Source organism: Nothobranchius furzeri, chromosome 12 (genome assembly GCF_043380555.1).
Source record: "Nothobranchius furzeri strain GRZ-AD chromosome 12, NfurGRZ-RIMD1, whole genome shotgun sequence".
NCBI classification, from domain to species: Eukaryota; Metazoa; Chordata; class Actinopteri; order Cyprinodontiformes; family Nothobranchiidae; genus Nothobranchius; species Nothobranchius furzeri.
The window spans coordinates 7547749-7566385 of record NC_091752.1 but is presented as its reverse complement, the minus strand read 5'-3'; the positions used below and the strand labels follow the sequence as shown (position 1 = coordinate 7566385).

Here is an 18637-nt window from a genome sequence, read left to right as displayed (position 1 = left end):
TACTTCTTGCCGGTCCGCCATGTTTTTCCGCGTCCGTCCGTCCGCGTGGTTAGAAATTTTCCGAGGTGCGCGTTGCGGAAATCTTGGGCCGTGCGGAGATGCGGTGGAGGGGCGTGGTTGTTAAAATGACGCAAAATGATGCAACTTTTCCGCGCTGAGCCGTGCGGACCTCGCGGACGCGTCAAGCATAAACCAACCTTAAGAAGGTGCTGTACAAATGAAGGCCATTTACATTTAGATAAATCATATCAGAACTTGGAGCAGACCGTCACCCGCAGGCCATAGAAAAAGGAAGGGTACAAGTCAGACACAAACAAAAGCATAAAGAAAAAGAAAAAGCAGGACTGGAAAGAAAGACTGAGATGGTCACTCTTCAGTACATCCAGGGTGTAACAAAAAGACTACAAACCAATAAAGAAACAATAAACACAAAACACTCGGAAAAATACTCGTACACCAAAAGGACAAAATAGTTGCTAAACAAAGAAGTAGAGTCATACCCAGCTATCCCGTGAAATAAAATAAACCACATCGAAGAAACAGGCCGAACGAAAAAATACAAAAATGAAACCACAGGGCGCGGCAAAAGTATAACAAACCAACATGAAATCGGTCATAAACCACCACTGCAAACGAAATAACCACATAACGGACTGGGAAATGGCCAGTCGTCTGCTCAGAGGGCAACAGATACCCTCATTAAATAAAGGAGACCATTAAAATTAGGAAGCGAGATTCGAGGACAGTGAACAGAGAGGAGGAAGCAAAATGGGATCTCTCATTTTCCTCCAGTAATTCCCATGCCAATGAAAATAAGCCCAGGATGGTGCTGTAGACACAAACACATTTTTTTCTGGCTTTTTCGTCTCTTGTGCAATATACTTCAGGTTGATTGCCAGAGATGTCGGGCATTGTCAGGTAAAAAAAATTTACTGTTTTTCTGGGGAGTTCTTCCTTCATTTCTCCTCTTTTAACTCAAGAAAATCACAAATTTGAACAAAAAGTGTTTTTTTTCTCTCTTAAAGTGACAATGTGTATTTTCCCTGGAGATAGGGAGCCAGTACATACCTAAATCATTGAAAGTAAGCAGTATTTTTGTGTTCGAGTAGGACCATACCAACGGATGGCCGTTAGGGTCAAAAATCCCTGGGAGAGCAACCTCCAGCAAAACGACAAACGCATCAGACTCCCTTTCGTCACTCGCAACGAATGTGGAAAACAATGTTTTGGATTCGTAATGGAGAACGTTTTGTAACCAGTACATGGTCTGTATTTGTATAGGGCCTTCTTAGGGTTTTACAGCCCCCCAAGGCGCTTCACAACACAATCAGTCATTCACCCATTCACACGCCGGTGGGGATGAGCTACACTGTAGCTGCTTATTCAGAGTGAAAGTGCAGAAAGTCTCTTCTTCTGCATGGGCCTTGAGTTCCAGCAAAGATAAGGGAGCTAGGAAAAGCACTTAGCTTACTATGGCTCCCTTATTCGGCAACATGGCCGTTGAGCAGTACCTTTCTGGATTAGAGACCTATGGTCATTGTGATGGAAATTCTTGGTTACAAGTGGTTCAGACGATCCTCTCAGAAGAAAAAGATCATCCGCTTTACCTTTAATTTGTAGCAGTGTAGAGTATAAAATGTCAAAATGACCTTGTGTTTTCTAAAATTTATATCATGCTCTAATCTACTGCAGCATCAAACTTAAAACATCTTAATTTTTGTCTTCTTCTCTTTTTCTTGAAAGCCTAAACAGTTCAAGAGGTGCTGCAGAACAGAGTGGTTGAAGAAGCAGGAGACCAGCTACAGTCAGCTGACATGGATAAAAATCAAACTTGTCAGGTTCAGAAAAGTGTTGGCGCAAATCTGTTCCTGCAGACTGTGTTGATGATAGAGACAGTGGTGGGTATTCCAGGGACCGTGCTGGGCTTGTGGATTTTCTGTTGTCGCACAAAGCTCTGGAAAGCCCACATCATCTTCCTTTTTAACTTGGTCCTGGCTGACTTCCTGCTCCTCATCAGCGTGCCCTTCCGCATTGACACCCACTGGCGAGGGGACAACTGGATGTTTGGGCCAGTCTGGTGCCGCATTAACCTCTATATGCTGTCGGTCAATCGATCTGCCAGTATTGCATTCATGACAGTCGTGGCACTGAACCGTTATTTCAAAGTGGTCCATCCACATCACTGCATCAGCCGGATCAGTGTAACACAGGCAGGCGGGCTTGCAGTCCTGATATGGGTTTCTGTAATCACCCTTCGGATTCCACTGTTGACCATCAATCTCCTCGATTCAAAAGGCAACATTAGTCTGTGTCGCAGCTTCAGCTCTTACGACAAAATACCTCTACCATTAGTAGTGCACTACATTGCACATATTACAGAGTTCTTCTTTCCATGGCTAGTGTTGCTTTTGTGTTCGGCCAGGATCATGTACCAGCTGAATAAACTGCGAATGGGAAGGAAGAAGGTGAAGCACGCCATTCGAGCAGTGGCAGTCATCAGCACAGTGTTCACCTTCTGCTTCCTGCCAAGCGTCTTCACGGGCCTCGTGGGCTTGTACATCAAGGCATTCTACCCTACAAAATGCAAGGCTTACAATATGTGGATTAATGCATTCATGGTATGCATTGGCTTCACCTACCTCAACAGCGCTTTGGACCCTGTCATCTATTTCTTCTCCAGCTCCACATATAAAGAAACTCTAAAGAAATCCCTCAAGATCAGCAAGAAGAAGAAAGTTAAAGCGCCAGACAACTACTGACTCATGCTTCTAATTTACCTGTCATCATGGCGGTAGGATGGACTAGGGGGTTTAGAAGCCAATCCCCTGACCATTTAACCACTCTATCACATATTGTTGGTTTACTGTGGCAGCCGACATCTGACTCTCATTGTAAATGCACAGACAGTTCATTAAAATCCGTCCAGTGGTTCATCAAACGAATGACAGGAACAAATGGATCAGAGACTCGTGGGACTTTAGCATCCCTATTAGTGTGACTGGTCTTCAAAAACATTCGTTATCAGAATTAAAGGAGCCATTTGAAAATAAATCTAATTTCAGTGCACAGAATCTAACCAACAAATTAAGTTTCTTCCAAAATGCTGGAGAGAGAGAGCTCAGGTCGAGGCAAACAACTAACTGACTAAAGCCTGGTTTATCCGTCTCCATCTGCACCATAATCTCTCAAAGTAAGGTTTGGGAGCGCAAGCCTGTGATTGGTCCGCGTGTCACTTCCTTTAAAGAGCAAATTGCAATTTAGAGCCTCTCATGAACCAATGTTCAAAGAAGCATAATAGAAACATATAAAAAAAAATTATTTACACTTACATTAATTATTTAGAGAAAACGTTTTTTTTTTGCCAAACCAAGTGAGGTCAGCTGTTAGCTTAATCCAGAGAAAAACATGGACTCTAAAGCGGCTCTGACACAGAGGAAACTTTAAATGTTTATAATTCTACTTCTGATGGACCCAAACCATAAAGTTATGAGTTTGCTGCTCGTCCCAGAGAGCAGAGACAAACCAGAGGGAGAAACCATCGCCCAAAGCAGAGAGATAGAGAAGAAGCGGCCGGGGGGGGGGGGGGGGGGGGGCAGGTGAGTTAACGATGCTAGCTTAAACTCGTGTGATAGCATCACAATATAGTACAGATTACTATCATGTACAAGACAGTTAAAATAGTATCAGTCAGTTAATATAATATTAATACTAATGAGCGTCTGTCAGCGGTCTCATACTCGTTAACATCCGTTCACCTAACGTAGTTTAGCTTAGAGAGACGCCTGTCATCTGGTTCTGGAGCTCATGCGGGCGTCTGTGAGCTGGACCCGACCCAGAAACCAGCAAGCCAGTCCAGCTGGTATTTTTAAAAGCTGCACATGATCGTTTCCTGGAGGTCTGCAGCAGTTCTGATCCGGTTCCAACCCAGACACCAGCTCCACTGGCCCGATGAGCGGCGCGTCTCTTCTGGTGGTCGGTTCTGACGGCGATCTGAGCTCCAGAAATCTGTATTTATTTTCAAAACCCCTCAGAGGGTCTCTGGAGCCCCGCGCGGACCTCCCTGTTCCGGTACCGACTGATGTGGGCTACAGAAGTCCGTCTTTTCAGCTGCACAAAACGCCCTCAGGCACGGAGATAGAGGCGTTGTTTCTCTGATCTGGAAACCCGTGGACTCGATGTCCAGACAGGCTGGAGTTGGTACAGCCTTCACACACTCTAGTTTATCAACATGAACACAACCCAACACTAGTAAACACACACACTGACTGGATCACATGACCTCTACCCTAAAACTAGCCACTCTCCACACTGAGCTGAGGCAGCCGAACTTCTAAAGCCTGATTTATGCTTCTCCGTCTGCGTCAGTGCGGAGACACGCAACGCCATTACCCATCCTTGCGTAGGGCACGCAAGTACGTACGGAGTCGAGCCCACTTTTTTAAACATCCGTCGAACGAGACGGGTTACGCAAGCTTGTGATTGGTCAGGACGCCGCTGTTGTTTACAGCGCCGCCATTGCAAAGAGAGCCGAGTTTAACTTACGGCAGACACAGAGAAGCTTGAAGAATACCTCGCGAAAAAACTCTAAAAACATGAACGTTTAATTCTCCCGTGACTGGAGGAGTGAAAAGATGCGCAGCAAGCGTTTTATTTGTGGATGGAAATGACAGGAAACGTGGGTTTAGAGGTGGGGAGTGCATGAAGCGGTGGGAGAATGAGAGACAAATATGTCCGTGTTAAAAGTCTCTTACATACACAAAAAACACAATATAAACACACGACCTTGGGCCGATACATGACAGGATACCACAGAACAGCGCTACGCCCTCTGTTGTCCTGCCGGGCAATTGCTTTGCAACACACTCCAGGAGATGGAGAAGTAAAAGAGCAAAATGCTTCAGTCAATCCGTGCGTGTCTGTCCCTTGCGGAGCTGACGGAGAAGCATAAACCAGGCTTAACTGCCTTTGGTTACGCCAGAGGTTCACATTTAGAAACAAGCTTTGCTGACAAAGGCCATTTTTTTACTCCAAAAGCTGTGTCGTTTTATATTTTAAAATGAAATACCCTCAATAAGCATTTCAAATTGTATTTTTTGGGCAGCATATGAATTAGAAAAAAATGTAATCTGCAATTTGTTCTTTAAATATGTCTACAGTGCTGGCTCTTCCCGCTCCAAAAAAGAATAGAAACTGAGTGCCAAAGATTTCTAGCAGAAGACATAGAGCAGATGAAAGAACATCTTGTGGAAGAAGTCCTATGATGTCAATATTTGCGCAACCCTTCACTGAGTGCAGTACATTTTTGTTAATAGGAAAAAATCGTGGGACACATGGGTTGACGCGGGTTTGGAGGTGGCGACTGCATGACAAGTCGGAGGGAAATGAGGGATGAAAGCCCTTTAGAATAACTCAATTATGTTATGACTTTGGTAGAAAAGTGATTCTAAATTAATTAACCATGACATGCTAACCAACATTCATATGATAAACGACAAATGACCCACACTTTTATAGCGCCTTTCAGAGTCGGAGGACTCCGATGTTCTTTACACTACAGTGAGTCATTCATCCATTCACACTCTGATGGTGATGAGCTCTATTGTAGCCACAGATGCCCTGGGGCACACTGACAGAGGTGAAGGTTGTGATTTAAAATATGAAAAGACTGAAACATGTGACCTTGCCATGAGTTTCTTTGAGAAGTGTTGTGAGTACTAATACAATGTGATTGAATGTAAAACTGCATATTTTCTTAAGTATTTGTGTCTCTAGTGAACAGCCCCAGCCCGGTGAAACTTTAGTGTTCCAACAACCTGGGAAATCCATATTTAGGATGTACTAAAGTCCACATAAAAACTGGTGTTTTACACATTGTGTGCTTTCAGCCAACCTGAGCAGAGGGTCAAACAAATAATTGCTGCAGCCGATAGACAGAAGATAGACTTCTGCAGCTGATTCTTTGATTGTATCCATTATGTTTTAGACTTATTGACTGATGTGTTCCACTCTTGTGCATCTCTTGTTTTGTATTTCATTAATGTGGATTCAACCAAAGGGCAGACCCCCACCGCTTCCAAAAGTGGAGCCAATGTGGAACAAAAACTCCTTCAGGTTTATGTTATTTGTGAAGATAGAACATCGGTGTTGCAAAGCAATTTTTTCTGGGAGTGACGAGATATGTAACGCCGCGGCCAAGATGACGTGGTGGGAAACGCCCAAAGGGCTTCAGTTCAGCTCCTCAGAAACCTACGAATGACGACGACAAGGGTTCATCCATTATCTTAACAGTCAGTGTCTGAAACACGTCTCTTTGTGTCCCCATGAGGTCATATGTAAAAACAAAGAAAAAACAAAAAAAGCATCTGATTTCAAATTCAGTTTAAAAAAAACAAATGCATGAAATATTTTCATATCTGAATTTACTATGTATATGTACAAAGTGTACCATTCTTGTATGGCTAGAGAAAATGCAGTATTCAGTCGAGTCGATGCACATGAATGTTTATTAAATCGATAGAAAGAAACATTAATCATGTTCATTTGTGTCAGTAATTGTTCTTTCATAAGTAGTTATAAAAATTTGATTTGGAAATAAATAACGCTTCCTGTTAAAACTGAGTTATTTCTTTTTTCAAGGGAAAAATAAATAACTTTCCCCCCCAAATATTGTGTGACACTGACACTAATGATGAACTGTGAAACTTATCTTTGCCAGCAGCGAGCCTTGTTGAAGCTATTAGACATTTTTATCCTTGTAGGGGAAATTTATGAGAGTTTTATTTCAAAAGTAGCACAAATCATCTGAATCTTATAAAAATGTCTATTTCTAACAAATGTTTTGTATAAACTTAGCAGTTTTCAGGCAAGCTTGGCAGACTGTTATTGTGAAGTACTGCAGAGAAACTAAATTAAATATCAAGTTTTAGGCTAGTTATAGTTAAATACTTTGTTTACTCTGTTTTGGTTACGGTAATACAAGAAGAAGAAATACAGCTGGGTTCTGGAAAACAACAGGGTTTGGGTTTGTTTTTCTGGACATTTTGACTTGATTCTGGAAACATTTCCACTTTCTCTCCTTGAAATGTTGCCTTAAACCAAAATATGTATTTTCACACTGCAAACATGTCTTACCAGAATGCTATGCATTATTATGTGTGATCACCAGCCCTACTGGCCTCAACGCAGAGTGGGCAACTATGCCCGTATTTTGTGCAGCCAGTGTTTCAACATTAAGCGCAAAATTGAAATGAGATCTGATACCATTGACTTTTCTAACCTACCTTTTGGGATTTTAAATTTTAATTTATTTTATTATATTTATATTTTAACTATCATACCATGTGTCTGGTTTTGTGAAAAAGCACCATAAAAAGTGTTTTTAGTTGGGTAAACGCCTTCCTCAGTAGAAATGAATGCACTGTAGGGCGAATGGAGACCCATCCAAGATGGCGGCCCACTGCTACGCCAGCTCCATCAGGCACCGCTCATAGAGTGTCAGTTCACGTCGCGTCTACGCGTTTGATGTTTACATTTAAACTACTTTTTTCTCGCAGGACTACCTTTTTCGTCACAACACTGGTGTGATTAACCTCGCTCAGCTGAAGCCTAGCAGCCTGAGCCATAACGGGATTATGGGAGTTTGTTGTTTTTACTAAGTCTTGTTTTTGTAAAGCGTCGAACTACACAATCGTTACTTTTAGAGTATATAAAAATTCAACAGCAACCTATCATGCCACGTTTAAGTTATAAATTTAACTCTGGGACACATTTAACGAGCTCCAGTGGCGCAATCGGTTAGCGCGCGGTACTTATATGACAGTACAACGTGAAGCAATGCCGAGGTTGTGAGTTCGAGCCTCACCTGGAGCAAATATTTACGTGATAGTTTCCTCCGCTAGGTTTCACGACAATCTATTAGAATTCCGACGTCATTTACAGCTTGTGAAAAACTTCAAACAGAATAAATCAACCACAAATCAGGAAACATTTTTTCAAACGACCTAATACACTATTCTGAAAAAAAAATCAGTCAAAATTTCACTTATTTTTACTTTTTGGTGAGGGAAGTATTTTTGTGTTACACACACTAAACTGGGACCTAGCTGCTGCAACAGTAGGAGGCAGCAACACTCCATCTCTATTTGAAATGAACATTTGGAAAGTTGGTTGTAAAAATAAAAATCTGAACAAACGAACAACAAACAGGATCATAGTTAATGATATTCATGATAGATGTGGAATAGCAGTAACGAGGATACTAAAACAACAGTTTCCCCATTTCAGGTCCATAAAATGTTCAATAGGTGTATAGGAGAGAGTTTAGAGGTCAGAAATAGAGCTCGATGATATTTATTTTTTACCCTTTTTAAAGTTTATGGTAAAGAAAATCTTCTCTGCGGATGTACTAGAGATCCAAACAAGGACACTTAACAGGAAGGTTTGCACCCTTAAAAAACCTCATCAGATCCTGCAGTTCTAACTAGATAATATTCTTTCTGCAAACAAAGAAGCATGAAAGCAGATAGCTCTTAAAAGCTCACCTATTTGTAAGGAGTAGTATGTCAAAATGTTATCAACCAATTTAAAGTCATAAAAATAGATTAAAAACAGATTTGTTTATGTTTATGTACTTACCAGATGTTTTTGTCCAAAGCGACTTACAAGTGATAATCGGCATGTTGCCCTTGAGGCTAACAACAACAATAACAACAACAACTTGACATCAATCATGGAGAGGAGGGAACAAGGAGTGGACAGTAGAGAGGGGGGACAGGTGCAGGGAGGGTGCTAGTTTAGAAGATGCTCTCTGAAGAGCAGGGTCTTCAGGAGTTTCTTGAAAGATGAAAAGGAAGCCCCTTTTCTGGTAGTGCTTGGAAGGTCATTCCACATTTGTGGAACGATGCATGAGAAGAGTCTGGATTGTCCTGAGCGTGGTGTAGGCACTGCTAGCCGACGGTCCTGTGATGACCGGAGCGGCCGGGCCGGGACATAAGCCTTTGCAAGAGGATTCAGGTAGATGGGAGCCCCATCTCGGACTTTGTATGCTAGTGTTAGCAATTTGAATTTGATGCGTGCTGCTAGCGGTAGCCAGTGGAGCTCAATGAACAGAGGGGTGACATGTGCTCTTTTTGGCTGATTGAAGACCAGATGCGCCGCTGCATTCTGGACCATTTGAAGAGGTCTCACAGTGCAGTAATCGAGGTGGGAGATGACAGTAGATTGCACCAGGAGCTGGGTGGCATGTTGTGTTAGGTATGGTCTGATCTTTCGTATGTTATAGAGCGCAAAGCGGCATGAACAAGCAACAGAAGCAACATGATCTTTAAAGGTTAGGTGTTCATCAATCACAACAGCAAGATTTCGAACTGCCTTTGAAGGAGCCAGAGATAGGAAGTCATTTTGGATTGAGATATTGTGCTGTATGGATGGTTTTGCTGGGATGACAAGTAGTTCAGTTTTAGAGAGGTTGAGTTGGAGATGGTGGGGTTTCATCCATTTTGATATGTCAGAGAGGCAGTTTGATATTCGTGCAGAAACAGTGTGGTCGTCCGGTGGAAATGACAGATAGAGCTGGGTGTCGTCTGCATAGCAGTGGTAGGAGAAGCCATGTGATAGAATGATCTCACTCAGTTAGGTGGTGTATATGGCAAAGAGAAGAGGTCCTAGTACAGAGCCCTGGGGGACTCCTGTGGCAAGATGGTGCACGGTAGAGGATTGTCCAAGCCAAAACACACTGAATGATCGTCCTGTGAGGTATGATTCAAACCAGGCGTGTGCTTTCTCTTTTTCCCTTTTCTCCTGGCTTTTGATGAATTCCTCTGGGTATTATTTCCATTAAAGTAAAACAGAATGTAATTAAACCTTATGAATAAAAATCTGTATATTATTTAATCTCGCTAGGGAGATGTAAAATACCCTCTGTGAATGGATTTTGGAAAATGTGAAGGTGGTGGGGTTTTACTTGATGTTTCACGTGCTACCACTAGAGGTCAGCGTTGTCCACAGTTTGAACACGATTCCCGTTTGAAACCCATTGGTTGGATCTTCTGTTTAAATACAAACAGAACACTCCCCCATAAAACAGCATACATTCTAACCTAGAAATCTAGACAAACCGCTGCTGTAGCAGAAACATTCTGCTCTGCAGGTCCATGTAGATTTACATAAATAGAATGGTCATGATAGTGATTGTTCTTTATATAGGATGGCTGGCCAGGGTGCATACCCAAAACACACAGCAGAGATAACATGAACACGGATGGAAACTTTTGAACTAGTCTACATTTTTCAAAGTCTCAATAAATAACCTAATAAAAGAAATTACTCTCATTTAAATACATTTTCTTCTATTACCACTAAAGGTCAGAATGTAAAAGTTGAGCTAATGTTGAAAGCAGCTGAGCAACACTGCTGAGGACTTTGCCACGCCTTCTCTGACCCAACAAACACAGCATGTTAGTTTTTCATATGTTTTTATTGGTGTTCCTATCATCACTGCTCTGCATCTTTCTGTACAAACATTGATAAGAAAGTCATTCTATGGCCAATTTGTCTTTTATTGTCTTTATTTCATGGCTGATTTCTGTTTCCTCACTTTAAAACTATGAGATAGCCTTCGCATTTTCCGTTTTACAGACATGGATGACAGAAGGTTCTCTCCCAATAATTATTACCTTTTTCCTAAAAAAAAATACAACCAAACTGAACAAAGAGAAAGCATGAAATAAGCAAAAAGCTTTTTAAAATAACAAAATGTCTGCAAATAAAGCTAAATATTGGATCCAACATTCAATTTCACACCAAAATTGGTGAAACAATTTTTATGGGTGAAACTTGGAAGATTTTGGACAGATAATGCGTGAGACAGGTTCCTAGAGCCAAAAAGAATCGACTCAGTCTTTCTGAGTAGACGGTTTACAGCCAACCAACTGTTCACATGCTTAAATTTTAATGCAGAAAAATCATAAATTACAAAAGATTAACGCTGTCCTAAAGTGACAAGCAACGGGCAATGTTCTACCTGCCCACATAATGAGATCAAATGAAATGTCTCATGTCCAGGTCACATTGTCGTGTTGAGTGGAGGGTGTCTGACCCACGACATGCACAATCATACACGGAGACCGGATATGATAAGAAATAAGGTTTATTATAAAAAGGTAAACATAAAGCGCAGCAGGAAAATCCAGCTGGGACTCCGGAAGGAATGGTTGGTGGTCCAGGGGGAGCATGAGAAGGGGGAGTAGCTTGGTCTGGGGTGGTCCGGGAGGAGTGGGAAAACAGATGGGCCATTCCCATCTGTACCTGTTCAGCTCGGCCCGGTTAGCATAGCTTGCTTACATATCTTGGTGGCCTGCCCTTTTTCAGGGTGCAACGAGGCTGTTTTTCAGCCCTCTTTCTGAGGTGTTCTGTTTCAGGCTGACCAGGGCCAACACACCCGCTGTTGACTGATAATAAGAAGAAGAAAGTATCATTTTTATAGCGCCGCTCCTTGCTGACCGATAAGCTGGCTTATCAGTAAGCAAATTCACACCTTCCATTAGAGCAAGCCTCTGATTGGTGGATAGAATCAGCCCACATGGGCTTAAGGTATGCTCAATTCATTACTATGCTTATTAATGATAAATGACCTGCACTTGTATAGCGCCTCTCATAGTAAGGACACCAAAGTGCTTTACACTACAGTGTATCATTCACCTATTCACACACACATTCACACACTGATGGTAATGAGCTATGATGTAGCCACTGACAGAGGCGAGGCTGCCGAGCACAGGCGCCACTGGTCCCTCTGACCACAGCAGAGTTCTCTGTCCGGAGCCGGGATCGAACCTGCAACCTTCCGATTACTGGACAACCCGCTCAACCTGTTGAGCTACTGCTGCCCCATAAAATCCCTTGCATACCTAAGCAAGGACGCGTGGAATCAACCGGGCCAGGCTGGGGCTGACCATCGACATATACATATATGGGTTTCCATAGGCTCCAATAACACGTTTTTGAGGAGAAATGGGAGGTGGCCACCACCGCCATTTTGACCGTGTCACAGGTTCCATCAAACCCAGACAATTCCACAAAAGGGAAGAGAGGTGGAGTTGAGGGTGGGGCTTTAAGGCTGGGACCAACTGACGACACCCGGTCGAACTAGCTACAAGCTAACCTGAAGCTAACGTGGAGGTGGGAGCTAAGCTAATGGAGGTAGCTACCTAGCTACAACCGGAGCTAACTCTGTGGAACACCAGCGATCTGAAGCTCACACGGAGTTTGTGTGGAGGTTTGCGGCACTTTTTCATGAAAACTATCTTTCTGTGAATAAAAAAGTATTAAATCGGTAAGTTTATAAGGCATTTCCTTAATGAAAATATATTTTGCTTTGAGCAAGTTCTCAATATTTTTAACGTACCGTATTTTCCGGACTATAAGTCACTCCGGAGTATAAGTCGCACCAGCCATAAAATGTATACTGAAGAAGAAAAAAACATATAAGTCGCATTTTGGGGGGAAATTTTATTTTTCTTACAAAATCTAAGACCAAGTGTTTCACATTGCAAGACAAGTACCAGTATCAATAACAGAATAAACAACACAGGCGCAGCAGCGCGCCACAGTCTCCAGTAGAGGATGGCGGTGTTTGAAACCCTCCCAGTGGGACAGGGGAGCTCATTCCTGGGTTGGAGCCGGCCCGCAGCATCGCACCACAGGCTGCAGCAGGCGATGGCGGGGCAGAGGAGCTGAAACCTGGGCCGGATCCAGTGTGCAACAGGCTCCAGCAGGTGATGGCTGTGTTTTTTATTCCCAGCGGGGCAGGGGAGCTCATTCCTGGTCCAGAGCCGGCCCGCAGCAGTGCGGTATAGCCAACATAATTTGGTATATAAATCGCTCCGGAGTATAAGTCGCAGGACCGGCCAGACTATGAAAAAAAGTGCGACTCGTAGTCCGGAAAATACGGTAGTTATTAGTATTTGAGATAAATTAGCAGGCTAAATACATTTCATATATTTCTAAAACGTAATACCTGTTTATATCTTGTACAGCCAAGTAGCCTTTATTCTGGACTCAGTACAATTCACCAAAAGTAAAGAGACATTATACAGATGAAGTAAGCACAAGATAACTTATGTTTATGTTTATGTGCTTAGCAGAGGCTTTTATCCAAAGCGACTTACAATTTTTTTTAACCTATAGGGCATGTTGTGATCTGTGGGGGAAACCGGAGTACCCGGAGGAAACCCACGCATGCATGGGGAGAACACGCAACTCCACGCAGAAAGGCGAGTTTTGAACCTGCGACCTTCGTGCTGCGAGGCAACAGTGCTACCCACTGCACCACCATGCAGCTTACTGGAAGAAATGGAATTATCATGAGAACCAGAACAAGAGAGCCTGATAACAGTCATGTGAAAATAACAATTAAAAAGTATGTATGAATAATAGAAACAAAAAAATGTATTAGAATTAGTGTAACTCACTGTGATCCAAACAATAAATCAGCCATAGCTGATTAGCAATCATGAAATGAGGTCTGGGAGTTTTTAAGTTTCATTCTTTTATTACATTTTTTTCTTAGATCTGCTAAAAGGTCGCCATGGCAGCCTGTGTGTCTTCAATGTCGGCTACACAAAGCAGCAAGTGTAAGTACCATGTACCTGTCTTGAACACTTCATGAATGGTTTTGTACTTTAAGCAGCTAGGCCAAACCTGTTATTTTTTTCTCCATAGCCATTCGGATCATTGGAGACAGCTACGTGAGGCATGGCACCCAGAGAGCTGCAGAGACCCTCGGAGACAACCTTGGCCTCCCTGACGTCTGTGTCTCCTGGTTCGGTTGGGGCGGACTGAGGTGGAAAGACCTTCTCCCCTTCTTTTTCCACTCCCTGTGAGTAAGAGCAGCTCCTGATGTCCTTCTCATCCACTGTGGCGGCACTGACATGGGGGTGGTCAGCAGTGTGAAGCTGGTCAACATGATGAAGGAGGACCTGCACCGGCTTCACCTTCTACACCCTCATATGATGATCATCATGTCATCCATCACCCATAGGTGTAGCTGGAGGGCAGGTGTAAAACCTGCTAAAATTGAGAAAGCCAGGTTTGTCAACAGTGTTATGGCTACACTTATTTCTAGCTTAAATGGTGCCATTGTTGTGCATCCTCACATCAGTCATGACAGTCCAGGGACATTTTTGTCAGACAAAGTTCATTTCACAAATAGGGGAAATGATATATTTTTTTAACTAATATTGCCGATTGTCTTTGGCCAGCTCTAAAAGCAGTGCAAGACTTCCAGGTGGGAGTCTTGCTGCTTTTGAATTTGGCCTTTAGGACAGATTTATTTTCAGGTAAACAGGATAAACATATCCCTGACTGTTATAGCTAATGTGTTGATAGCGTTTATAGCCATAACACTGTTGACAACTCTGTTCTTCCTTCACAACCCAATGTTCCACTCACTCTGCAGCTCTCTGGGCCCCTTTTATTATTTAACGTTTTTTTAAATGTCCCCACACTTTGTGTCCTGTTATTTTATAAAATGTGATGTAAAAAAAATAAATGTTTTTGCTCAATTACTGGAATTTCTTTGGTTAAGACAAAAAGGAGGGAATAATCATTTATGCCAAGTTGTTTCTACAACAGGCCCATTTTAAGTCCAACAGTTTCGTAGCAGCCAATAGAAATGTGTTATTTACTAACTTTACTTGGTTTAAAACTCTTACTAAAATAAACCTTAGAGGCTGCCGTATTGCAAAACCCAATCATACTTGTTATGTAAATATTTGCTTTATAGATATTTGTGTGCTTAAAAAAACATAAACTTAAATAATTTGTCATTCTTTATTGAAAAAACACAAAATACAGGTATAGAGAAAGTGTGGGGAAATGATAATGTGAAAGTATTGCTCTTTAAATGTAATAATATTTATCTTTAAAAAGAAAAACTCTAAAAATGTCCTGTACAGCAACATGACAGAAGAATGGTGGTCTGTCTGTCAGAATGTGCTGAACAGATTTGCTCTATCAAGAGGAGCCTTTTGTGTACGAGTTTATGTTATTGTAATACTGGTTTGGTTTATGTATCGCCACATTAGCATGAACCAATCTGGAACAACGAGGGTTGATAGAGGACAAACAAGTAAATAAGAGAGAAGTATAAAAACAACTAGGAAACCAACTTAAAAAACAGCAACCAGCTGCTGCACCTGTCAAGAAACATTTCTAAGAATCATCAAGAAAACAAGGATTGAACAGCTGTAAACATGTAAACCATGAACAACAAACATCAACGTGTGCTGGGATGTGAAGTGTGAGACCTCCAAGGATCAGGTGCACTCTGGAACCGCCCCAAGCGCCAGGAAACCAGCAGCCACCACAGAGCACAGAACCAACTCAGACCAACTCCCAGACAGCACCTTGCTACAGAGAACTCAGCAAGGCCACATCCAGAACCGGGCTGACACAGGTCATGGGCCACAGGACACAGGAATCACACAGCAGTTCCACCTGAAACAGAATCATTAAAATTAGAATCAAATATGACATAACTGTCATGATTATGAGACAGACTAAACAGACTTCTAGCCAGACTGAAAAAATGTTGCCATTTAGCCAAAGGTGGAATGTTGAGAGCTTCCGGTTGAACATCCTGAGTGAGAGCGGCCAGAATCAAGTAGCAGTAGAGAAGAGTGAAGATTTCCAGCTGAGAGAGTTTGGAAAACAGGAGTCTGAAGGACCTAAGTGAAGTTGGCCCCCCCACCTTCTTCAAATCTAACAAAATTGGAGTCAAACATTTGTGCTACGTTTGTGCTGGTTTGTGCTGCTAAAGTTTGTGTTTGTGCAGAGTTTGCTTTAAAGATATTAGTGAAAGGTTCAAGGTCAAAAGGTCAACCATCCATCCATTTTCATCCACTTATCTGGAGTTGGGTCGCGGGGGCAGTAGCCTAAGCAGAGAGGCCCAGACTTCCATCTCCCCAGCCACTTGGGCCAGCTCCTCCGGGGAAATCCCAAGGCGTTCCCTGGCCAGGTCCACTCCGACAGCTTCTGGCATTTTTAAAAAGTATCCCAGGGGCATGGTAAGGGTCGGAGATGTTTATTCTATTTAATTTATGACTATATAAAACGATTTCTTCGGTTTTAAAGTGTGAAGTAAACTCTGACGGAGTAAAATCCAAGCCGATCCCGTTCATTTTGTTGCCTGCCAACATGGCGTCTACTCTCTGAGAGTCACGTGACGTCCGGAGCTCTATTGTTTCTTGACAAGCAGAAACTGTCACCTGCAAAACACCTCCTCCCTACCTCCTCATGGTTCGTTTGCATCGTTAGCCTCTATTGTGTGGGAGTCGTGTTGATTAGATGCAGAAAGGTGTGATGTCGTGTTACTTTCTTGTAAATATTTATAGTTTTTCTTCTTCGTTCCAGCACGACAGTTATAGTTATTACATTTTTTTTCATATTATTGATATATTATTATTATATTGCAGCACAAACCAGCACAAACGTAGCACAAATGTTTGACACCAATTTTCTTAGATTTGAAGAAGGTGGGGGGCAACTTCACTTACTTGTCTGAAGGACTCTGCACAGGGGTTTCTTTGGAAGTAGGAAAAGGAATAAAGTTATAGAGGTCAGCAGGTTAAAGATCAGCTTAAAGTAATTTCACCATTAGAACAAAGGATGTTTTTTTGGCGTGAGATCACCAAAGATGATAGGATCTTTTAAATCGTACTTTCAGATAAGCTGATGACGTTCAGCAGCCGAAACTGGGGGTGGTGGCAGAAACTCCACCGCAGAGAGAAAATGAATACCTGCTAGGAACAAAATAGAACAAACAAACCAAAACCCCCATACTACTGGGATTCAACAATACAGCTTATCTGTGCAATAACATATCAAAATGACTTTAGGTTTGAGAACAGGGCACCCGGTCGCGGCTCTTTGTGGACAAATTAGTTATTTAGTCGCTCCCCACCACCACTATTTTACAAATATGCAAAAAATAAAAAAACGAGCGAGTTTATCTGATGGCATACAGACTTCTGGAGACTAATATCAAGCACTATCAACCAACTTACCGAGCTGCAGTATTTCTGTGGTCAGGTCTCTCTCCGAGTCCCAGAGCTCCACAAGCGGTCAGCCCGCGCAGCAGACAGGCACCAAAGTGGTCAGAGATACGCCGGGCTGACCGCTGGGGAGAACCGGGTGGAAGAATGGAACACAGAAGTCTTCCTCCGAGAGCTCCGTTATATTTCAACTCATTTTTATGTTAAATGCACTGGGTTTTACCATGGTTTTATCCATCGACACATACCCTATTAATTATTTTACCATATATTACATCTAAATTTCATGGTTAAACAGTACATGTTAAAATGGTAGTTCTTTGATAAGCTCAGCTAGTGCAAAAGCGGCAGTGACCTAAAATACATAAATATAGTTTTACTTACCGAAAAAATTAAGTGGAGACTCCTTGGACTCTCTGTTAGTGCAATTAATGCCACAGCAAGTCATTTTGTCCAACAATTGCACAAATAATATCCAAAAAGAACGCACAAACGCTACAACTACTGGTCTAATTTCAGAGACTAAAAATCGCGGAACAGTTTCCAGGCAAGGCCGAGGCTCTACTGAGGCCTTTCTAGCTAGCTCTGTGGTCACGTGGGTCTGATGCTCATTAATTATACAGAATTTTAGGCTTTTAATACACTTAAACAGAAGAATGACAAAAAAAAATCACCCCCCTCAGAGTTGTCATGAGTGTGAACTAGATAATTTAAACCAAAAACATGTTTTGGTACCAGGCTGTAAACATGTTTATTTCTGCTGTGAAATTGGTATTTTTAACATGGGAGTCAATGAGGATTTGCTCGTTTCTGACACCAGCCTAGTGGATGAGGGTGGAACTGCAATTTATTTCACTTCCACATTGGCCTCAATTTCTGTCCCGTATTGTGGGGGCTTGGGGCCGACTGGAGCTATCCGGGCAGGGCCGACTAGGTAAAGATGGGAATGAGGCAAGAGACACACACTTGCCGGTTAACAGGAGACTGGGGTTTCAGGTTGCTGGCACACTGGAGGAGCTGAGCACAGGGGCGAGGACAGGATCCGGCAAGGTGGTTGGTCAAGGACGAGTGGGCGACCAGGGACCAGCTGGGAGACGGAGGAATGGGTCCGGATGGGTTGCAGGTACGTGATGAAGGTGGTGGTGGAAATCTGGAGAGAAGGCAGGTTGTAAAATCAAGCAGGCTCGAACAAACATACAAACTGGGAAATTCAGGCTAGAGACTGGACATAGTATATCTCGGATACAGATACTCGGAAATGGGCTTGGAAACATAGATACCTGTCATGATCCGCCCCGGCCTCCCTGACTGTGTCTCTCCTGCCCTGATTAGCCTAATTGTTCTCACCTGTCCCTGATTACTCTGCCCATGTGTTCCTGATTCCCTTGTTGTATTTATACCTCCCTCCTTGTTGCTGTCTTGGTCGGTTCATTGTCGTTTGTGCATGTTCGTTCGTCCTGTTGCTCCCAGTCTACGATTAAACATCTTTTTATTTTTTCATCCGTCTGCCTGATCTTCTGCCTCCTGAAACCCACCACCACACATGGTCTGCCATCTCCACCCGCAGAACATGACAATACCCAAGT

The 18637-nt window shown here is 42.6% G+C and overlaps 1 protein-coding gene and 1 non-coding gene across 2 annotated transcripts; both read left to right on the top strand.

Annotated features, from left to right (window-relative positions):
• Positions 1-1493: 1493 nt before the first annotated feature.
• hcar1-3 (hydroxycarboxylic acid receptor 1-3) lies at positions 1494-3546 on the top strand. The gene is made up of 2 exons (XM_070543102.1): positions 1494-1533; positions 1753-3546. Exons 1-2 carry the CDS (start codon positions 1494-1496, stop codon positions 2757-2759), a joined length of 1047 nt encoding a protein of 348 aa, XP_070399203.1. The 3' UTR covers positions 2760-3546.
• A 4229-nt stretch (positions 3547-7775) lies between these two features.
• trnai-uau (transfer RNA isoleucine (anticodon UAU)) lies at positions 7776-7869 on the top strand. Its single transcript has 2 exons — positions 7776-7813; positions 7834-7869. It is a non-coding gene; the product is annotated as a tRNA-Ile (tRNA).
• The last annotated feature ends 10768 nt before the right edge of the window (positions 7870-18637 follow it).

Bases quoted from the DNA above. Each gene is read 5' to 3' on its own strand.
- hcar1-3 (XM_070543102.1), top strand. From the start codon at position 1,494: ATGGCCGTTGAGCAGTACCTTTCTGGATTAGAGACCTATG. The intron at 1,534-1,752 runs GTCATTGTGATG...AAGCCTAAACAG, and splicing joins TTCTGGATTAGAGACCTATG to TTCAAGAGGTGCTGCAGAAC.